We start from the raw sequence: 19,812 nt of genomic DNA on the forward strand, positions 1-19,812 counted from the left end.
TTGTTGGTATGGTTGGGAGACTGCATTATGAACGGGGACCACCGAGTGGGGCCTTCTTTGCTCTCACTCGATTGGCTTCTGCATTGGTGCAAAATTACGGCGACGACTTTTGTCCTCTGTTGCTTACAGCTACACTTCGTTCGGGTTTATTTTAGGGATTGCATCATTGATTGACTGTTGACTAAATGATTGGGATTGAAGATGATTTATGTGTTGGTTTAAGAGCAGGTTGTGAATCGCTAGTTAGATGGAGACCACCGATTTGACTTCACTGCCCTTGGGCGATGGCTCAATCATTACATCATCCAGCTCTGGATCATCTGCATGTCAGGTAGGGCCATCATATATATAATACAGCATCCGAAGCACGAGGGTATATATATCTCTTTAAATGGAAGCACATCAGAAGAGTAGTTCTTGTGGGAGACATAATGCCTAAATGTGGATTTGGTGTTATATAATTGAGATCTAATGATGTATTTTCCCGATGAGACGATATGAAATGTTGCTGACATTTCGACACAAACTTGTAGAATGTTTGATCGTCACCTTTTGCGTGCAAGTTATGCTGTCGGTTCTTCACATGCCGAGTTGCGGAGACTTCATGCAAGACTATGCGTCCGTTGATAAGATTGTGGCGTCAAGTGGAAACGATTCTTACGTAAAACATTATGGGATGTGACATCATCCACGAAATAATTAAGACAACCACTTCTATGCAGCTAAAATTAACAGCAAATAAAAATAAAAATTCACAAAAAAAGAAATAAATAGGTATCGTAATAGTTACACTCATCCATAATAATCAGATACAAACGCAACCACGTCAAAAGCACCAGAAGCTACAAGCATATACATTTGCAGCACTCTCAGCTATCTAAACTGCTGCAGAAATTCTAAGCATTTCTCCAACAGATTATATTGTTCGGGAACATCGCCAAACCTTTGCTTTGTTACAACTCGTCTTTGAGCTTGTCCTCTGATTAAAAAGCCATGACCCACATAATAGCGATAGAACTAAAGAAGAGAGAAATTAAAGAGAGATCATGCCGGGGGGAGATTGTGGCGAACCACTCTCCAGCAAGACGCTCCGACTACAATAGGATCTCGAAGTGCTCGACGACGATTGTAGACACCTTCCGTCACCGCTATAGGGAACCACCTCGTTTTTGTGTATTATTGCTTTGCTAGTCCCCCCGCTGCCATAACCATCGCTGCCTTCATTTCCAGAGAAGCCATTTTGCGCTGGATCCAAATGCTCGGAGAACACCCTGAGCACTTGCTTGATCGATGGCCTTGCTCGCCCTTCCCTGTGGGTACACCACTGCACAACCCCTACCACCATATGCAGCTGCTCAAAATCAAATGAGTCCCTAACGGCGGGGTCTACCAATTCCGATAACCTTGAATCTGTTGCCATGAATTGCTGAGACCACTCGACCAGATTCCTGTTTTCTTGTATGGCTCTCCTCCCGGTCACCAGTTCCAGCAATAACACGCCGTAGCTGTATATATCACTCTTCTCTGTCAGCTCTTGAGTCACCACATATTCAGGATCCATGTATCCTGTATGTTAAATATTTAAAAGGATTACCATTTTTTCCTACTGATGGATTATTTTTGCTGTAGAAAACCATTTAAATTTCTGTTTGTTCCATCAAGCAAGAACTAATCAGCGGTTATGAGATAAATGCATTACTTGCTATTCGTAGCTCAAGCTAGGTTCCAAGTGTCAACGATTAATTAAGCAAGCAAATGAACTAAACTATCTGGCTACCTGTATTTGGAAAATTTTGCAACTGCAAATACAAGAATATCAGTAAATATTGAAATTTGGTTGTAGATGCCATTTCTACAATAAATTAGATCCTCTAACTTACATTTCCACATGCAATTGACCTGCCAGCACACAAAATTGCCAATATTAGCAAATTGAAAGCCACCATTCCGGTTGCCTTTGTCTACCACCATAGCAGCACCAGATCACCACCGCACCTCCCACCACCCTACCCATCATTATCACCATTTCTGGCATATACCTCTATGATCATGACTCTTTCTTCCACAAACATTCTGTTTGTCATTTGCCATGACTTGTATACTAAATGATTTCAAAGTAGATGAGTTGGATCCATCTCACATTGTTCTAAGATATGTTATCTTGTTTTACTCTAATCCAGCTATATGGGAGTTTCAGGTACAAGTTTTGAGCAGTTATGATAGGGCTCAAAGATACATGCCTGGAGTTCCACGAATATCTGTATTTACTGGCTCAAAGCAGATGGCACCATTTCTCGAAGCATGCGCAAGACCAAAATCCGCAACCTATATACAAACAAGTGTTGTGATCCACCAAACCGAGTAAAAGACAGAATCAAAATGCATGATAATAACTTACCTTAGCCACAAATTTCTCATCCAAAAGAATATTGCTCGACTTTATGTCTCTGTGGCATAGGGGAGGATCACAAAAAAAATGGAGATACTCCTGCAACATAGGAACTGTTTCAGAAAAGCATTTTAAAAGTGTTATCATTTGACAAAAAGAATGGCATACAACCTGCATCCAGTTTTCAATCACCACACAAGATTCCATGACAGTTTATGGTACTAACAGTGAATCCACTGCAATAACCAGAAATGGAAATAAATCAAGCACCGAATATGAATTTTATTAAGTGCTTCTTTACCGGCGGCTAGCAGCCCTCAGCCAGAGAATTTCACAATGAGTTCATCAATGGGTTTACATCATACTTAATAGGTAGTAAGTTCCTTCCAATGACAGGTTGAATTAATTCTGTCTAGCTGCTCTATCATACAGCTCAAACCATAACAAGTTTCCAGTCAGCGCACAAGTTTTCATGAATTACAAAGCCACAACTTATATCAGAAAAGATAATACAAATCTGACACTATGTGTTTCCATATGGTGCTGGCGCTAGCAGACTTCTGCGTAAGAACACAGTGATAAGCTTCCCTTTAGCTGGAAACTTATTCTAAAGGGATCAAGTGGCATGCAGGGTGCAAGAAGTATAAAATATTTTGTTAATGGAGCACAGTAACAGATATTGCATGAAATTTGACCTTTCCAATAAATATTCAGACAAATCATTATAAATATTTAAAAGGAAGAAGTTCAAAGAGAAAGTCAGGCTTCACTCCAGAAAAGAATGGATCAGGTGATTTCATGTAGAAGCATCAAATAAAGCTCAAAAGGGAGTTTAGATATGCTTCTTTAAATGTAGTGGCATAAGCTACAATGGAAAGCTGCAAAGGGCAACAAGAAATTGCAAATCGAGTATGCATATTTTGTAAACCAAATACATAATAAATTAATGCTATATCCACCATCAGCTAGGGATAGAGTCATAGAGGAGTGGGAGTTCCAAAAAGAATGCAGAAGAAACTCCACATGGAAGACCTCAAACTTTGATAAGCAAACCTCAAACATTCAGCATAGATATCCAAAATTTTTCTTTGCTGTGGAAATATTAATTATTCACCAGAGCATTGGCCACATCAATCGCAATTTGTAACCTAGTCCTCCAGCTTAATCTATTCCTTCCTGATGCTGCATCAGTAAATGGCACCCAAGTAAAGAAACAACACAACATGTAACTTGAGCACAGAAAGCCACAAGAATTGAAGGTTTACAATGAAGATGATCCTTAACGCTTCCATTCTCCATATATTCATACACCAGAAACCTGAAAAATATTGAGGCAAAGGAAATAAGCATTCAGGTAAAATCTTCACATATTTACAAAATCAAATCTGCACCTCTCATTTCTTTCAGCACAAAAACCCTTGAGAGCAACAAGATGGCGATGATGCAGTCTGGCAAGAAGCTCAATTTCCCGGCAGAACTCTTCCTCGCCCTGCTTGGAAACTTTGTTCATACGCTTTGCAGCGGCTATGGAGCCATCTGCAAATTGAGCCTTGTAGACAGTTCCAAACCCACCTTTGCCTATAACAGTGCTGAAATTTTCTGTTGCCTTCTTTATCTCCACATAGGTGAATCTTCGAAACATTGTTGACGGACCTAAAGGAGAGCATATATCAGACAGATAAACTTTAAACCCGACAAGTTATGCTAACTTACTATGAATCACTCATTGAGTTTGTAGTCCATCAACCTTCTTTAGGTAAAAATTCAATGAATAACAGATGTTTCACATAAAATATTTTATTAGGATAACCAACTAAAGTAATGTTAAGGATCCAGTTTACCAACGTTAGCTAGAAATTATAGACAAACATGAGGAAACATTACTGAAATCCTAAATGATTCTACTATTCCATTTGTTCTCAGCTATATTCCATTGATTCTTCTACACTAAATAGTTCTTTTCACTTTGATCAAGCAAGCTTTTAGCCTATAATGCCTGGCTTTTTTAGCACAATGAACTGAAATGTTAAGTAGATGTATATGAGAGAGTACAGACAAGAAATAAACCTTCTTGACACCTCCGGACTTGAGTGCTTGGCATTGAGAAAGCATCCCATGAGTTCTCTATCGGAGTATCTGCATTTTTTAGTTCTCTGCTTTTCTTACGAATAAGCATTATCAAGATCAGAAGCAACAGAATTGTCAGCCCTATAACCCCAATGCCAATTCCTGGAATCAGCGTAAGGTGGTAGGTGTGATGAACTTTGTTGATAGGAATGGCATTTAGATGTTGCCTCGGAGCTTGAGCAGAAACAGAACTTGGAGAAGATGTAGAATTTGGAGATGTAGGTGTAGATGATTCAGAGGATGACACTGAAAAGTCATCAGCAGGTTTACTTACTTGAGAAAAGTTTTAAAGCAGTAAGGAAAACGTAAGTGAATTAAATTTAGACCCAATAAACATGCAGTAATTTGAAAAGGCACACTTGAGCTAGTAATTGACAACTGTTAGATGATAATTATACATTTAGTATTAGAATAAACAGTATTGTCATTCTGCCAATAAGATTAAATCATGTAATAACACTCAAATTGTTTCAGAAGCATCAGCAGTCTTTCCATGTCATGGGTTCGCTTAAAGGTGCAGAAGCAATTTTATTTTATAACTCTTTCCAGTGATTTGATTTAGAATTTGTGTAACCCATCATAATTTCATTCCTATGACAAAGCCTGGCATCACTAGGTATGTCTCTGACTGACGAACAATAGTGGTGACTTTCAGTACAAGTTACACACAACCGTGACATTCCTGTTAAGGCTGTAACAGACATCAGCCTAAAAATTCTCAGTTTACTGTCTTTATCTCTCCTAGACTATCCACATAATATACACCTTTCTAGGCAGTTGAACCACCAATGGTCTATGTAGATGCCATTATCTCACATCGAACTTTCACGGGGTTAATGTCAACGGCTATCATTCATACATCTTTCTGTTCTATTTGCTTAACACTTATATTTATCACACTTTTTGTCTACCAAAAAAAAAGCCTTGCAGATAGTTATGATATTAGCCTTTTTCCATTTTAGTGCTAATTGGTCCACATAATGGGGAAAAACATCTCCAATTCATTTCACCGGCTGTAATTTTCATGAATAGCTTTATTCCATCATTTATAACATAAAATCAAATAGTAAGAAAGTCTTGTCATAGCAATCCCGCATTTCATAATAGACATTTCATTGGCGAACACAATGTCTCATACTCCCAAATTTGTAACAAGCTGGTTTAAATCATCTCAAGGAATCATACTGCATACTTGTCATCCAAGCATAACCAATGTAGTTCTAAATGTATAAATAACTGGCTCTACATATGAACAATTAAAGTGTTACTCTCGAAAGATATATGCAGTCAAATCTCAAATTAATCAAACCTGGAAGAACAGTGAGCCCTTGAACACCAAAGAAGCAAGTGGCCATATCAACAGCAGAAAATTTGCCACCTTGGTTTGCAAGTGTCACAAAAACTGCATCGCGACAGACACTTAATGTGACATTATCATCTATTGCTATGAGGTGGTGAAGGTATACAATGCCAGAGTTTAGGCACCTCTTGCAACTATTATCTAATGAAAGGGGCACATTACAAGTTTCAATAACATCACTAAAATTGGGGGACTGCATCATTTCCAACACAGTTGTTCTACCCTGGCATTGATAAGAAACTCGAATTTTTGGTCCCAAACCACAAAAAGCAGTGGCATCAGCTGGAATGCCATATAAGTCGAAGGTTTCTGAAATGGAACTAAGGCAGACTTCAGTGAATGCTGGCGGAACTCCAAGCCTGCCAGTTGCATTTGCAAATCGAGCAATAGAAATCGCAACAAATGCATTAATATAACGGCAGCAATTGCCTCGCTCATTTTGATTTGAGCAAGCAGAAGACGCTAAGGTGAAGTTTGACCAACTAAAGTCCAGGGGACAATCTGCATGATAAAATGAAATGATTACTATGCCATAAACAGACATATTTAATAGGGAAGAAGGACCAAGCTAAATAACAGGAACACAAAGTAAATGAGAAAAATAAAAATAAATAAATAACAGCATGTGTACCAAAACTTTTTGAAAGAGCAATAATAAAGAAGATCTATACGACTCAAAAAACTGTTGGAGAAAGAAATAAGGGAAACTGAAACTTCCCATCAATCCTACCAATATAACCCTTTTAGTTTTTTTTTTCTCAAATATATTTCTATCACCTTAACCATTTAGTCGTAAGCCATCATGGTGGAGACTGCAAAGTGTAAACATTTACACTTCTTATGGGCCCCCTTGATGGTCATGTGTATTCAATCTTCAACAAGTAGCCCCACAATTGAACTTAAGTTTGCATGTTGTCCATACAGTGATAGGATGATTTTGCTCATGACAAGATTGTGCACATTGATCGTCTCCAAACCTTGCATCAATGAAAGCCTCGTGCGCCAGGCTGTCGTTTGAGTAGATCGAACAGTATAATCACTCACCATAAACATGATACGTAGGTAAGAAATGACATGTTCCGTATAACAAGGCTTTAACAACATACTGAATTTGCATCTTCTCCATCTTGTAGTCTTGTTTGCAACAATGTTATGACCATCGATCCCGGTGAAGGATGCGAAAACCTGCTATATAACCACCAATCAAATAACAAGGACAACCTAACAAATAGTAACGAATGATTCCCCAGACCTGGTTCACACTATATATGAAAATCACAGTCCAAGATGACAAGATCAGCATATACCCACTTGAAAATCTTGTCCTGATCCATTACTTCAAGTGATCTACAGTGAACTGTTTTCACTCCAGCATTCGTCCCTGGTCTAACTCAGGAGATGAGAATGGACATGACCAACTTTAAATTTGTCTGTTCATAATTACTGATCGCCATCGAAGATGTCAGGAGTCGAGCAACATATCAAGCAATCTAAATGCGGCAGATACCCTAATCTTCGCTCTCGAGACACAGTGAAAACGAATAATGCGTGCTTACCACCAGAGATAAGATCCCAAAGAAGCAACTGAACCGAAGTTCAAACTCGATCAACCCACAAAAAAGGAGGAACCCCTTTAATCATCCCTCGCATTTCACACGACCAAAAAAGCTCACAATTAACCACGATGAGAAGAAAACAAAAGCAGAGAAGCTTCAGAACTAATGAGCTAAGAGATGCAGCATCATTATAGGCACTGGAAACAAGCCCAGGAGAAAGCAACCAAGCACCATTAATACGCCCCATCTCACATTCGAAAGAGCACAAGAAGGCATCAATGCTGGGAGAACTCACCCCCCGCGATCACTCGAAGGCTGCTGCGGGATCCGAGGGAAGCCAATGCCAGGAACAAGACCAGATCATGGGCGGCCGGCATGAGGAGACGAAAGAGAGCGAAGAGAGCCAGTACACCGAGCGGAGAGCGGCGTCCGCGTGGGGTATGCCCACCCTCGCCACCTTTATCAGCTCCCAACCCTGAGAGCGGCCCGGTCTGGTCACCGGCGAGTGAACCAGAGGAACACGGTCACCTGCTCCGGATTATTTGAGCTAAATAAACGAACCCCTGAGACGCCAGCCCAGAGGTGTACAAACCTGCGGGACCCTCGAGGAACAGCACCGGCTCCTAGGATGCCGGACGCAGACACCGAACAGCCTTTTCGACGATGTGTAGACTTTCTACTGGTGAAACCAACTGGACTCAGACTTGTGGACATTTACACGTTGGCATAACCAGAGGCTTAGTGTTTGGGAAGCGAGAGGGGATGGGCGGGAGGACAAAAGGCTGGCTTCCGGGCTTAGGTATCGCGAGTGGTGGGGAGGAATGGGGAAAAGAACAAGAGGATGTAAAGGGCTTGATAGAGAGGACACGGGCGAGGCGTCGACAAGCGCGGGGCCCGTACCTAATTGGGAAAAGGAAGCTCGTTCGGCCTTTTTGGCAAAAGGAGGCTCGCACGAGCCAAATAGGGCCCGAAACTTTCGCACAGCAATGGGCACGTGTGTCTCTTGATTTAATAATATAAAAACCTAATAATGAGTCAAATTAATCAGATAATATATATAAGATTGAATATTAATGCAATCAAAAAATTTAAGTTTATTAAATTATGAATTAAATCCAATATATTATCTAACATCTTTAATCTATTCGGCTACATATATATTTTTTTGAAAAAGTCACTCATTTAGAATAAATATATGAAACTAAGGTAGAAAATTGAATGACCTTAAGTTTGAGTCAAATCGATTAATATTAATATATATTAAATTTGATAATAATTAAATCCAACTTAAATTTATTATATTTAAGATCAAACCCTATAAACATTATTTGATTTATTATAATTTTATTAATATATAGGTATTTTAATTATTTTTTAAATCTCTAATTTCACCCATAAAGATTTGCTTAATACCTATATACAAGTATTTATGATGTATATAAGAAATCATGTGATTGATATCTCAATATTATTTAATTGCAGTCTGACGGTGGTGCCACCGCCAGACCCTTCGGTTCACTTGATTGGGCTTCAAATTTAGCCCAAACCAACTCTAATTTTGGGCCTAGTTGGCCCCTAACCAGGATATAGGATTATCTCTAAATCCTAATCCTAATTACAAGTGAACTACATAAAACACGAAAAAAAAACATCCTAAGCAAGTTTTCAACCGCAAACGTCGAGTCTTGTTCCGGCGAGCTTTCCGACGAACTTCTTCCGACGGACTCCCAGTAAGCTCCCGAACTTGTGATGACTTTAACGAGTAGCCGAGCCTTCTCGGTGATCTTCGTGAACCTCCAACGACCTCTTCAGCGAACTTCCGAAAATTCCAACAGGTTCCCGATTTCTTCTCGGTTGGTTCCGGCAGCATCTCCGACGATTCTTCAGACTCTTAAACGTCCATCGAACTTGACTCCGGTATTCTTGCTTTGTGTTTTCTGGTTATCGTAGTTAATCCTACACACTTAACTCAATAATATGGATTATATCAATTAACCCATCAATTGATTGTTATCAAAATCCGAGATTCAACGATAAGTTACTCGAGAGGGACATCGAGATAACCGGATAGATTTGTGTACTATATACACATTCATATGATAAAGGCGATTGATATTTTTAATTATATATATCATTATCATCCAAGTGTTACCCATCGTGTTATCGCATGTCCCATAGATATGATGCAGTAGTACTCTATTAAGATGCATGTAATCATCACATCAAGATGTATATACAAGTCTAATTATTTACGTATGCTTTCCTCCTCACACATATATATATATATATATGTATATATATATACATATATATATACATATATATATATATATATGTATATATATATACATATATATATACATATATATATATATATGTATATATATATACATATATATATACATATATATATATATATATATATATATATGTATATATATATATATATATATATGTATATATATATATGTATGTATATATATATATATATGTATGTATATATATATGTATGTATATATACATACATATATATATATATATATACATATATATATATATATATATATATATATATATATATATATATGTATATATATATGTATATATATATATGTATATGTATATATATATGTATATATATATATATATGTATGTATATATATATGTATGTATATATATATGTATATATATATATGTATGTATATATATATATGTATGTATATATGTATATATGTATACATATATATATACATATATATATATATATATATATATATATATATATATGTATATATATATATATATGTATATATATATATATATATATGTATATATATATATATATGTATATATATATATATATGTATATATATATGTATATATATATATGTATGTATATATATATGTATGTATATATATATGTATGTATATATACATACATATATATATATATATATGTATATATATATGTATATATATATATATATATGTATGTATATATATATGTATATATATATATGTATGTATATATATATGTATGTATATATATATATGTATATATATATGTATATATGTATATATACATATGTATATACATATATACATACATATATGTATATATGTATATACATATATATATACATACATATATATATATGTATATACATATATATATACATATATATATATATATGTATATATATGTATATATATATATATATGTATATATATAATATATATATATGTGTGAACGTTGTATAGTGACGTCAAAGGTCTACTCTGATGTGAACTCATGTGAATATTATATATATATATATATATATATATATATATATATATATATATATATACATGTGAACGTTGTATGAACCTCAGTCAAAGGTCTCCTCTAAGGTGTCTTGAGATACTCGAAGTGACTTCAATATAAACTCAAGATGGCTCTGATGTGGACTCGATGTGGTTTCGAGATACATTTTTTATGAATCCGTGGTGGACTAGTGATGGCTTTAAGGTAAAGGTTTGAGGACTTTTTACCTAAAGATCAACTTGGAGAGAGGTTTCTCAATCTGATTTCTCCGATGCTCAAATTAATCTAAAATTTCTTAATGGTATGAGATGTCCTCGAAAAGGATATCTAGATGCAAAGAGTTCGACTTTTATAATTGATCGATCGAGGAGGACTAACCTCAATATTCTCTCTATTTTATTTATAATGATGATAAAAGGGGACAAGTCTAAGAGACCTCTTCTAAACTATTATCTATAGAGCCAATATGTTATAATCATCTCACGATCAATGATCGGAGAGATTAGTTGACAAATGGGGATTAACTATCCAAATATTTCCTATCACTATCATAAATTTAAAATCCACGATAAAATTCAGCATTTCACCTATATAAACTCATAAACGTTGATTCAATTGACCCTTTGGAAAATAGTATTATTCAGATGCATTGGAACATTGAAGATCCGTGCCTTATACGGACCGTCATCTAACTTGATAACATTCTTCAAGTCTCCATTCATGGTCAACCAAAACCTCGCCGATTACAGTCAGACTTGCTGATATCTAGATGTTATACCAAGTGTTGAATCCTCGCCGCGTCGCGGACTTTAGTTCCGGTCGGGTCGAACCCAATCGTGTCAAACTTGAAGCCCGCACCCGTATTGACTCGTTCTCGCCCGCCGTCGTCGTGCTATAAATATCTTCGGCGGCCGGTGAGTCGAAAACTGAACCCCTTCCCATCACAGAGGCCGTAGAAGCAAACGAAGAAGCCTGAGATGAGCAGCAGATCCGCCTCCACGCTTCCCTCTTTCCTCCTCCTCCTTCTCTTCTTCCTCGCCTCGCCTATTCTCTCCTCCGCGGCCAAGGTCTTATTTCTCTCTCTCTCTCTCTCTCTCTCTATTTCTATTTCTTTAGGCCAGTCATTTCATCGTTTCCATGACCGATCCATTCTGTTGTTAGCTGGGAGAGGCATGCTTGGCCGACGGGGACTGCGACGCCGGGCTGCGATGCGACGGTTGCGGCGATCAGCAGGGCGCGTGCGTGCGCATTCAGCCGTACGATCCGAGATCGAAGGTCTGCGTTCGTCGTCCTCTGTTGTTTCGATCTTGAGTTTTGAGGTTTTGAGTGGTTGGTATGGGGGCTAATTTGGGATCGGATGTGCGCAGGGGAAGGATCTGCCGTTCAACAAGTACTCGTGGCTGACGACGCACAACTCGTACGCCATGACGGGGGCGAGCTCCGCCACCGGTGCTTCCCTTTTGACCTTCACCAACCAGCTGGACAACGTCACCTCCCAGCTCAATGTACGCTTCGCTCCCTCTTCACCTTCGTTTCTCTCTCTCTGTCTCTCACGCGCATGTTTCATTGCGCCTTTGCTTTCGCATTGTTACCTCGCTGATATGTACGCGTCACCGGCGGTGTTGGGACCCAAAATAGAGGGGTTCGGTAGTTCGAGCCGCGGATAGCTTGCAACTCGGTATTCTAGAACGTTCCTGGAACGAGGTTTCGCGACGATTGTTCGAGCCATGTAGGTCGCGGGGTTCACAAACATGATATAGCAACGTGGCTTTCTTGGAATGGCGGGTAAGCGGTCAAGCTGTTCCCACTTAAGTCGCGATATAGTCGCAACATGGTGAGTTGGCTATTATCGAGGGTCGAGCAGGCGTGAGGGTGCGACCTTCTACGTGCTTTACCACGCATCCTTCGTGTCTTAAGTCGTCAGTAAGTCAAATAGCCGAAAGTTTGGAACAGTCGGTGGGTTGTTGGCGAGAGCAAAACCTCACCTACACGTTTTATGCCCTTCACTATTACCCGGTCGCTTATCTGCCTTGTGATTGCGGGCTAAGACGGGTTCACTGGGACCCACTTGCGAGGCTTAGTGGGGGATGACATAAGGTCAGGAAAAATATTCTAGACACAGAGAGAGAGAGAGAGAGAGAGAGGTGGCTCGCTGCCTTTTTTTGACGCGGGAAGGGACAAGTCGAACAAACTCGTTCCAAGCTCTAGAAAAACAAAGATTATTCTGTCATCTATAGGTTGCTTGTTCTGCTTTGTGTTGAAATTTTGTATTATTATACAGATTGATTTGGTTATTTCAAACCACCCCATGCGAGAATGACATTTATATGCCAAGACAGGGAGTTGGCAGACTGTGCGGATCAGAAAAATTAGCTGACAAATGAGATCGTAGTACATAATGTATGATAAGTTAAATCGGTCATGATGTTGTGTCATCGAATTGTCACATGTTCAATCAGCCATGGAGCTAGTCTCGAGAGGTGGCTATATATTAATACAAAAATGACTTCAAATATTAATCATGGACCGATTCTGCATATCATTCGATACCGCATTTTATATGTTTATGGTACTAATTATTTTTTGTCATTGACATTGTTTGGAGAACTAAGCTTTTAGATTATTTAGACATTAATTCGTTGACCAACTTGTTTATTAGTCAAGATAATATTATGTGTCATGTATTCAAAATTCCTTTTGAAAAATACGATTTAATAGTTACATAATATATACTTGTTTATATTCTTCTGTTTAATAAGAGAAGTAGCATGCGTTATTATTAAGGTTATTTCTTCAGCATTAGTAGTAAGACTTTCAAAACACAATTTCTGTGCCATGCAACGTCAGATGCAATTATAGCACGCCAGCTCGAGTAGCTTGCTTAGGTTCTTGTCCTTTGTGTGGGCCACCATTTTTAGATGCAACACTTTTTTCATAGTTTAGATGCAACTTTGATTTGGAACACATCAAACTTCACAAATTTTGGACCCATCAAAATATATTAATGGTTAAGGATGCTTAAAAGTTGTCGTGCCTGGGATCGTATTCCTTACCCAAAGCACAAAGATGTTAATGATGCCACTGTTTTTTTTTTAATTAGTCATTAACTCGTCTCATGGCATATTAGAACAGATAATTGGACTTGTATAGCAACACCATGGTTAATTCCGTCTTGCTCTTCAAATTACTGCATGGTTATCTCATGTGGTCAACGAGTTTTGAGCCATGACAACTCGGATTTCATCCCTCTCTGAGTTTATCTGTGAGTGTATATGAAATGGTACAGAACACAAATCTACTGAAAGAGTGAAGATAGCTGACTTTGTTCTTTTACCTTTTATCCGAAGGTAGCTTTCAAGATGCAATCTTAAGAATCACATTGGGCTAATAATGCATTTGCTGAATCATTTTTGTTAGTTGCAACCAGTGACTAAAATTACAGGGGGTGTCCTTTTGAGGGAACACAGTACTTATATTATAGATCACGCATATAGTGGCCATACATGTGCACTTTCATTTTGTTCTTATATGCACTTGCGTAAAAGAAATATTTGAATCTGATTGCAGAATGGTGTCCGAGGTTTGATGCTGGATATGTACGACTTTGAAAATGACATCTGGCTTTGCCACTCCACTGGAGGCCAATGCTATAACTACACTGCTTTTGTAAGTCTTAAGAGAACTGGTTTTCCTTGAGATCTCCTAGTTAACTTCTAATTCTAAATGGCTGTTGATCAGCAACCTGCCATCAATGTTCTCAAAGAAATCGAGACGTTCCTAGCAGCAAACCCTTCGGAAGTCATTACCATATTCGTTGAAGACTACGTCAAATCCACCAATGGCCTCAGCAAGGTGTTCAATGCTTCAGGTCTCATGAAGTATTGGTTTCCGGTGGACCAGATGCCCAGTAATGGCAGTGACTGGCCTTTGCTAAGTAACATGATCAACAAGAATCAGCGTCTTCTGGTCTTCACATCTATAGCTTCCAAGGAGGCTTCTGAGGGCATTGCATACGAGTGGAATTATGTGGTAGAAAATCAATGTAAGAAGAGACTATGCTTTGACTCCCTGGTATTGAGTAGTCAGTCATCTTTGCATCTGATTGTGCTTATCTCTCAATTCGTATTATGAGTTGCAGATGGTGATCAAGGAATGAATCCGGGCTCATGCCCCAGTCGAGCAGAGTCATCACTCATGAGCACCACGTCCAAATCTCTTGTACTGATGAACTATTTTCGAACGGTTCCGAGTACAGCTAATGCTTGCACTGATAACTCTGACTCACTTCTTAGCATGCTTCAAACTTGCCATGATTTGTCAGCCAACCGCTGGGCCAACTTTGTAGCTGTTGATTTCTACATGGTACTATATACTTTTCTGTTTTGTTTTCCAGTTTACACAGTACTCGGGATTTCAATCTAATTCAATTGCTTCATTCATGATGCAGAAAGGTGATGCACCTGAAGCTGCAGATGTAGCGAATGGCCATATGGTTTGTGGTTGTGATAATATTGCCTACTGCAAGGTGAGTATAAGTTATTCTGTTTGATAATCAATTGCAAGTACATATCATGGCACTATTAAGGATCACACGATTTATCTCTTTCGACTAATACTTTTTAAGTTTACGAAGAGCATAAAAGGTGCAATAGGGATTGTGTACGAACACACATTGCATAGGTCCATTTGGTTATTCCATGATCACAGATTCAATCTTCCTTCATTCCTAGTACAGTATGACTGACTTTTTTTGAATACTCTCATGCGAACACTAAACAAACCCATCAGTTTGTATGAACATTCATGACTCGACAAAAGTTGATTTAACATCGATGGTCATCAAATCATGTTAGCCAAATGGGAATACCTAATTTTTCTGATGGTGTCAAGGACCCAAATCTTACCATCTATTTATAAGAGTCTAAGAATAGGTTTTCTTGACTAAGTCTGTGTTCGTCAGCATTTGGAGAAAGACCTTGTGCGACTATGCATTCCATTTTGGTGAGAAAATTTCAGGAGATGCAAATTTGTGCTTGAAATTCTAGATGAAAAACCTTTAGATATCAGGATCTAAAAATAGAAATGTGAAGCATTGAGTTACGTCTCTAATTAGTCATTCAGTACTTAAAGAATGATACACAGGACTTCTGTACCTCTATATTTAGCCATCTTGTCAGCGTTTATGCACTTCTCCGTAGGTATGATTTCTTGTGTGCCATCAGAGAAAACCATAATCGTCTACTTATCTTTCTAAAAACATGACTATTGTATATATGCTCCTGCAAATTATAGGAATCCCCTTTAATACATTATGGTACATTAGGATCCCAGTGAACCTTAACTATTCCTTAATGGTATGTCATCCAAGGCCCAAAATGGTGTTTCTAAAGTTCGCATAGTTATATAGGACATTTGCATTTTTAAAAGATCCAATAGGATGATACTACGCTATCTTGCAGGACACACCAGAAATTTTCCTTTGAAGTAATTAACAGAATGTATAGTCTCCATTCTAACTTGTTGATGGGCTGCTCATCATGACAGGCTAATGCCACATTTGGCACTTGTGATGCGCCTCCAAAGCCGTCACCAGCAACGCCTACCTCAGTTCCGACATCTGATGCCTCCATTGTCGGAAGATTCTCTACGGTGATACCAATCACTGTAATCTTGCTACTGGGGATTATTTCACTTTGATCAATTTGCCATATGAGTTCATTCCTGTTTGTATGAATTGGTGGCCAATTTATTTTATGGGTGATTTATTTTGTTAATTATGTATTATTTTAGTTTCTCGCCTTCGAGTGTTCTTGTGTAGGATTTTATTGTGTTAGAGTTACGTTGGTGAAGGATTTGGTTGTACAAACGAAGGAATAAATTTTCATCCATATCGAAAGGCTTTTGTAAGCTGTTTATTCGCTTCGATCTATATTTATAGAAGTTGATTATATGGTGTTATTTTCGAGACTTCTTGTTGTTTCATTACTTATAATCAACTTCGTTTAATCTAAATCATTGATTAAAATGCTTATGCTTAAATTGATAATAATATATTCATCAAACCTTCATCTTGTCCACTTTGATGTGGGACTAATCAGGGGTGTTACACTTTTGAATGCTCCATATAAATTTTCTCCTCTAAATTATTATAAATAAAAATTGTCTTCATATCTAATTGCTCAAACTCAAGTCTAGGTTAGTAGTAATACCAAGAATAACACTAATAGAAGACGAGAAAAAATCTCTTTAAAATCAATATAATTTTTTTAATCAAAGACTTTCACAACTATTATATCTTTGTACTTTGGTTAAGAACAATGTTTTCGAGTTTTCAACCAAAAAACTCAATAACATTAGTTAAAGTTTTGATGGAATAAATTTTTTTCTATTTCAATTGAAATCAATGGATAAGATCACAATCAAAATTAAAGATTCTGATTTCTAATTAAAAAAAAAAATCAAAATCGACGTTTTTGAATATGTGATCACCCACCATTCCCCAACATATTCGAGACACGTTGGAAAATAATTCCTTTACTTGAGTGTCTCCCGTTGAACGGCTTGGAATAATTGAGGACGTAATTTATTGTAATATTATCTACTCCATTTTATTTTATTTTATTGCTAGACACAAATAAGTAAGATATTTATTTTAATGTGATATAGAGCTGCTTTCTGCAACAAATTAACCAGTCAAAGAATACAAATGCATGGACGGAAGGAGTTCGATTCGTGTGGAATCGAGACGTCCATTTCCGTCGGCTTATAAACTAAGATTCCTCGACAGTTTTGAGGAGGACACGCCTCGTCTCATTTGCAGCAACCATGGTCTTCAAGCCTCTCCTCCTCCCTCTCCTCCTCCTCATCTCTTCCCTTCCCCTTATCTCCTCTCGTTCGGAGCTGCATGACTACCCGCCGTTGGCGGATGGGCTGGCGTGGGAATTCTACGACGGCACCTGCCACGACCTCGAGTCCATCGTCCGCGCCCACCTGCGTTCGGTGTTCGACAGCGACGTCGGTCTGGCCGCCGGCCTCCTCCGGGTCTTCTTCCACGACTGCTTCGTTCAGGTACCGGCCGTCTCTTGTCATTCACTGGTTGTTTCGACTAAGCCACCGTTTGTCAGGGGTGCGATGGCTCGGTTCTGCTCACCGGCAGTGATAGCGAGCAAGCGTCGTCGCCGAACCAGACGTTGAGGCCGAAGGCCCTCCAAGTCATCGATGATCTCCGGGGCCTGGTGGAGGACGCCTGCGGCTCAGTGGTCTCTTGTGCCGATATTACTGCTCTCGCTGCCCGGGAAGCAGTATTCTTGGTACGCATACAATTCTGTTCTTGTCACTCCTACATTTCTTTGCAGGGCTTCCACGCTACTAGAAAGAAAGATGAGCTGGTTCGAATCTTAAGGCGAGCCTTCTTCTTCTTGTTGTTGTTATTGCTGCAGACGGGAGGACCCTATTTTAAGATGCCATTGGGCAGGCGCGACAGCGTCACCTTCGCTCCCGCTGCCGACACGATCGCCAGCATCCCTTCTCCCCGCTCCAACATCACAGCCCTCCTGAAGACGTTCAAGGACAAGAAGCTGAGCCTCATGGACCTCGTCGCCCTCTCCGGGGCGCACACCATCGGCGTCGGCCACTGCGCCGCCTTCGCCGACCGCCTCTACCCGGCGCAGGACTCCTACATGGACCCCTCCTACGCCAAGCGGCTGTACGCCACGTGCCCGACGGCGACGGCCGCGAACGCCACCGGTTTGGACTTCCGGTCGCCCGACGCCTTCGACAACATGTACTTCGTGAACCTTGTGAACGGCGAGGGGCTGCTGGCCTCGGACCAGGGGTTGTTCGGTGATGAGAGGACGAAGAAGGTGGTGAAGAAGTTTGCCGGCGAGCAGAAGCGGTTCTTCAGGAAGTTTGTGAGGGCGGTGATCAAGATGAGCCAGTTGGATGTGCTCACGGGGTCCAAAGGTGAGATTCGCCGGGACTGTACCGTCCCCAACTCCGCCGCTGCAGGGCTTTCTGCTATGTAGGTGGCGCTGCAGCTGCTGCTGCACCTGCCTCTTCTTGTTGCTTGCTGTACAATAATGTTGCCTTTCTTGCTTTTGCTACCAGCGGAATGAACTGCTGACTGTGTTGCAGAAGATTTGATGGCGAAGATGACTTTGCTTCTGTTGTTTTCTTGTTTATTCAGTACTCTTCTCTTCCTTCTCTTACTCCTTTTTCTTCTTCTCTCTTTTAGTTTTTTTTTTTTTTGGGGTAATTTACTGAAAAACCCCTTAATAATGAGATAGCAGCTCCATATTTTATTTTTCCCAAGGAGAATTTTTTTTTAGATTTTAATTAAAATATTATCGATAAAATTACAAAAAGATAGTATAATTACTATGTTTGACTCGATTTTAAATGATTGAATTTTTTCTATTTAGATGAATCGATCTTCCTCATCTCCTCTCTCGCCTCTCTCGCGCCTTCCTCTTTTCATCATCCTTTTATTTTACCTTCGTCTCCTTCCTCTTCGATTATATCTTCATCATCGTCTTCTCTTTTTTTTTCTCTCTTGATTTTCTTCTTCTCCTCTCTCTTATTCGTCCTCTTTTTTTCCTTTTCTTTTTACTCCTCAATTGCTCCATTCCTTCGTTTTAACTTAAAGTCATTATACTTAGTTAAACTCACGTTACACATATTCACAAAATATATTAAATATTTATTATTTTTATATAAAATTATATTAAATATATCATATAAACTATAAAACTTAAGTAGTTCTAAAATATATATTAATTTTTATATAAGATTATTCTATATTCTCTAGAAAAGTTATTATGCTTGAGTTACACTCATTCACATAACATATTAAAAAATTATATTAGTTTTTATATAGAATTATCCTAAATTCATCATAAAATTAAAAAAAACTCAAGTTGCCCTTAAAAATATATTAATATTTTATGTGAAATTATTTTAAATTATCTAAAAAATTATTATACTTGATGTACACTCATTCATAGAACATGTTAAAATTATTCTAAATTTATCATAAAACTAATCACAAAAAGCTTATATTTTCTATTTTTAATTT

At 38.4% G+C, this 19,812-nt stretch overlaps 3 protein-coding genes across 4 annotated transcripts; 2 read left to right on the forward strand and 1 right to left on the reverse strand.

The window, feature by feature from the left end:
• Positions 1–728: 728 nt before the first annotated feature.
• LOC103999371 (probable receptor-like protein kinase At1g49730) lies at positions 729–7,953 on the reverse strand. 2 transcript variants are annotated; one of them, XM_009421123.3, is made up of 9 exons: positions 7,728–7,946; positions 5,826–6,377; positions 4,457–4,762; positions 3,781–4,042; positions 3,655–3,707; positions 3,504–3,571; positions 2,399–2,488; positions 2,241–2,325; positions 729–1,566 (listed from the first exon to the last, which is right to left on the reverse strand). In XM_009421123.3, the coding sequence occupies exons 1-9, from the start codon at positions 7,807–7,809 to the stop codon at positions 1,034–1,036; spliced, it is 2,031 nt and encodes a 676-aa protein (XP_009419398.2). In that variant the 5' UTR covers positions 7,810–7,946; the 3' UTR covers positions 729–1,033. The 2 variants fall into 2 exon arrangements, with proteins under 2 accessions (XP_009419398.2, XP_064940453.1); XM_065084381.1 differs by having other exon boundaries at positions 884–1,572; positions 2,247–2,325; positions 7,728–7,953.
• Positions 7,954–11,473: 3,520 nt separating this feature from the next.
• On the forward strand, positions 11,474–16,654 carry LOC103999372 (PI-PLC X domain-containing protein At5g67130). Its single transcript, XM_009421124.3, has 8 exons — positions 11,474–11,806; positions 11,901–12,014; positions 12,107–12,244; positions 14,307–14,405; positions 14,478–14,781; positions 14,878–15,101; positions 15,187–15,264; positions 16,284–16,654. The coding sequence occupies exons 1-8, from the start codon at positions 11,717–11,719 to the stop codon at positions 16,434–16,436; spliced, it is 1,200 nt and encodes a 399-aa protein (XP_009419399.2). The 5' UTR covers positions 11,474–11,716; the 3' UTR covers positions 16,437–16,654.
• Positions 16,655–17,502: 848 nt separating this feature from the next.
• LOC103999373 (peroxidase 12) lies at positions 17,503–18,902 on the forward strand. Its single transcript, XM_009421126.3, has 3 exons — positions 17,503–17,807; positions 17,864–18,049; positions 18,179–18,902. Exons 1-3 carry the CDS (start codon positions 17,565–17,567, stop codon positions 18,761–18,763), a joined length of 1,014 nt encoding a protein of 337 aa, XP_009419401.2. The 5' UTR covers positions 17,503–17,564; the 3' UTR covers positions 18,764–18,902.
• The last annotated feature ends 910 nt before the right edge of the window (positions 18,903–19,812 follow it).

This window comes from Musa acuminata, chromosome BXJ1-9, assembly GCF_036884655.1.
Source record: "Musa acuminata AAA Group cultivar baxijiao chromosome BXJ1-9, Cavendish_Baxijiao_AAA, whole genome shotgun sequence".
Lineage (NCBI taxonomy): Eukaryota > Viridiplantae > Streptophyta > Magnoliopsida > Zingiberales > Musaceae > Musa > Musa acuminata.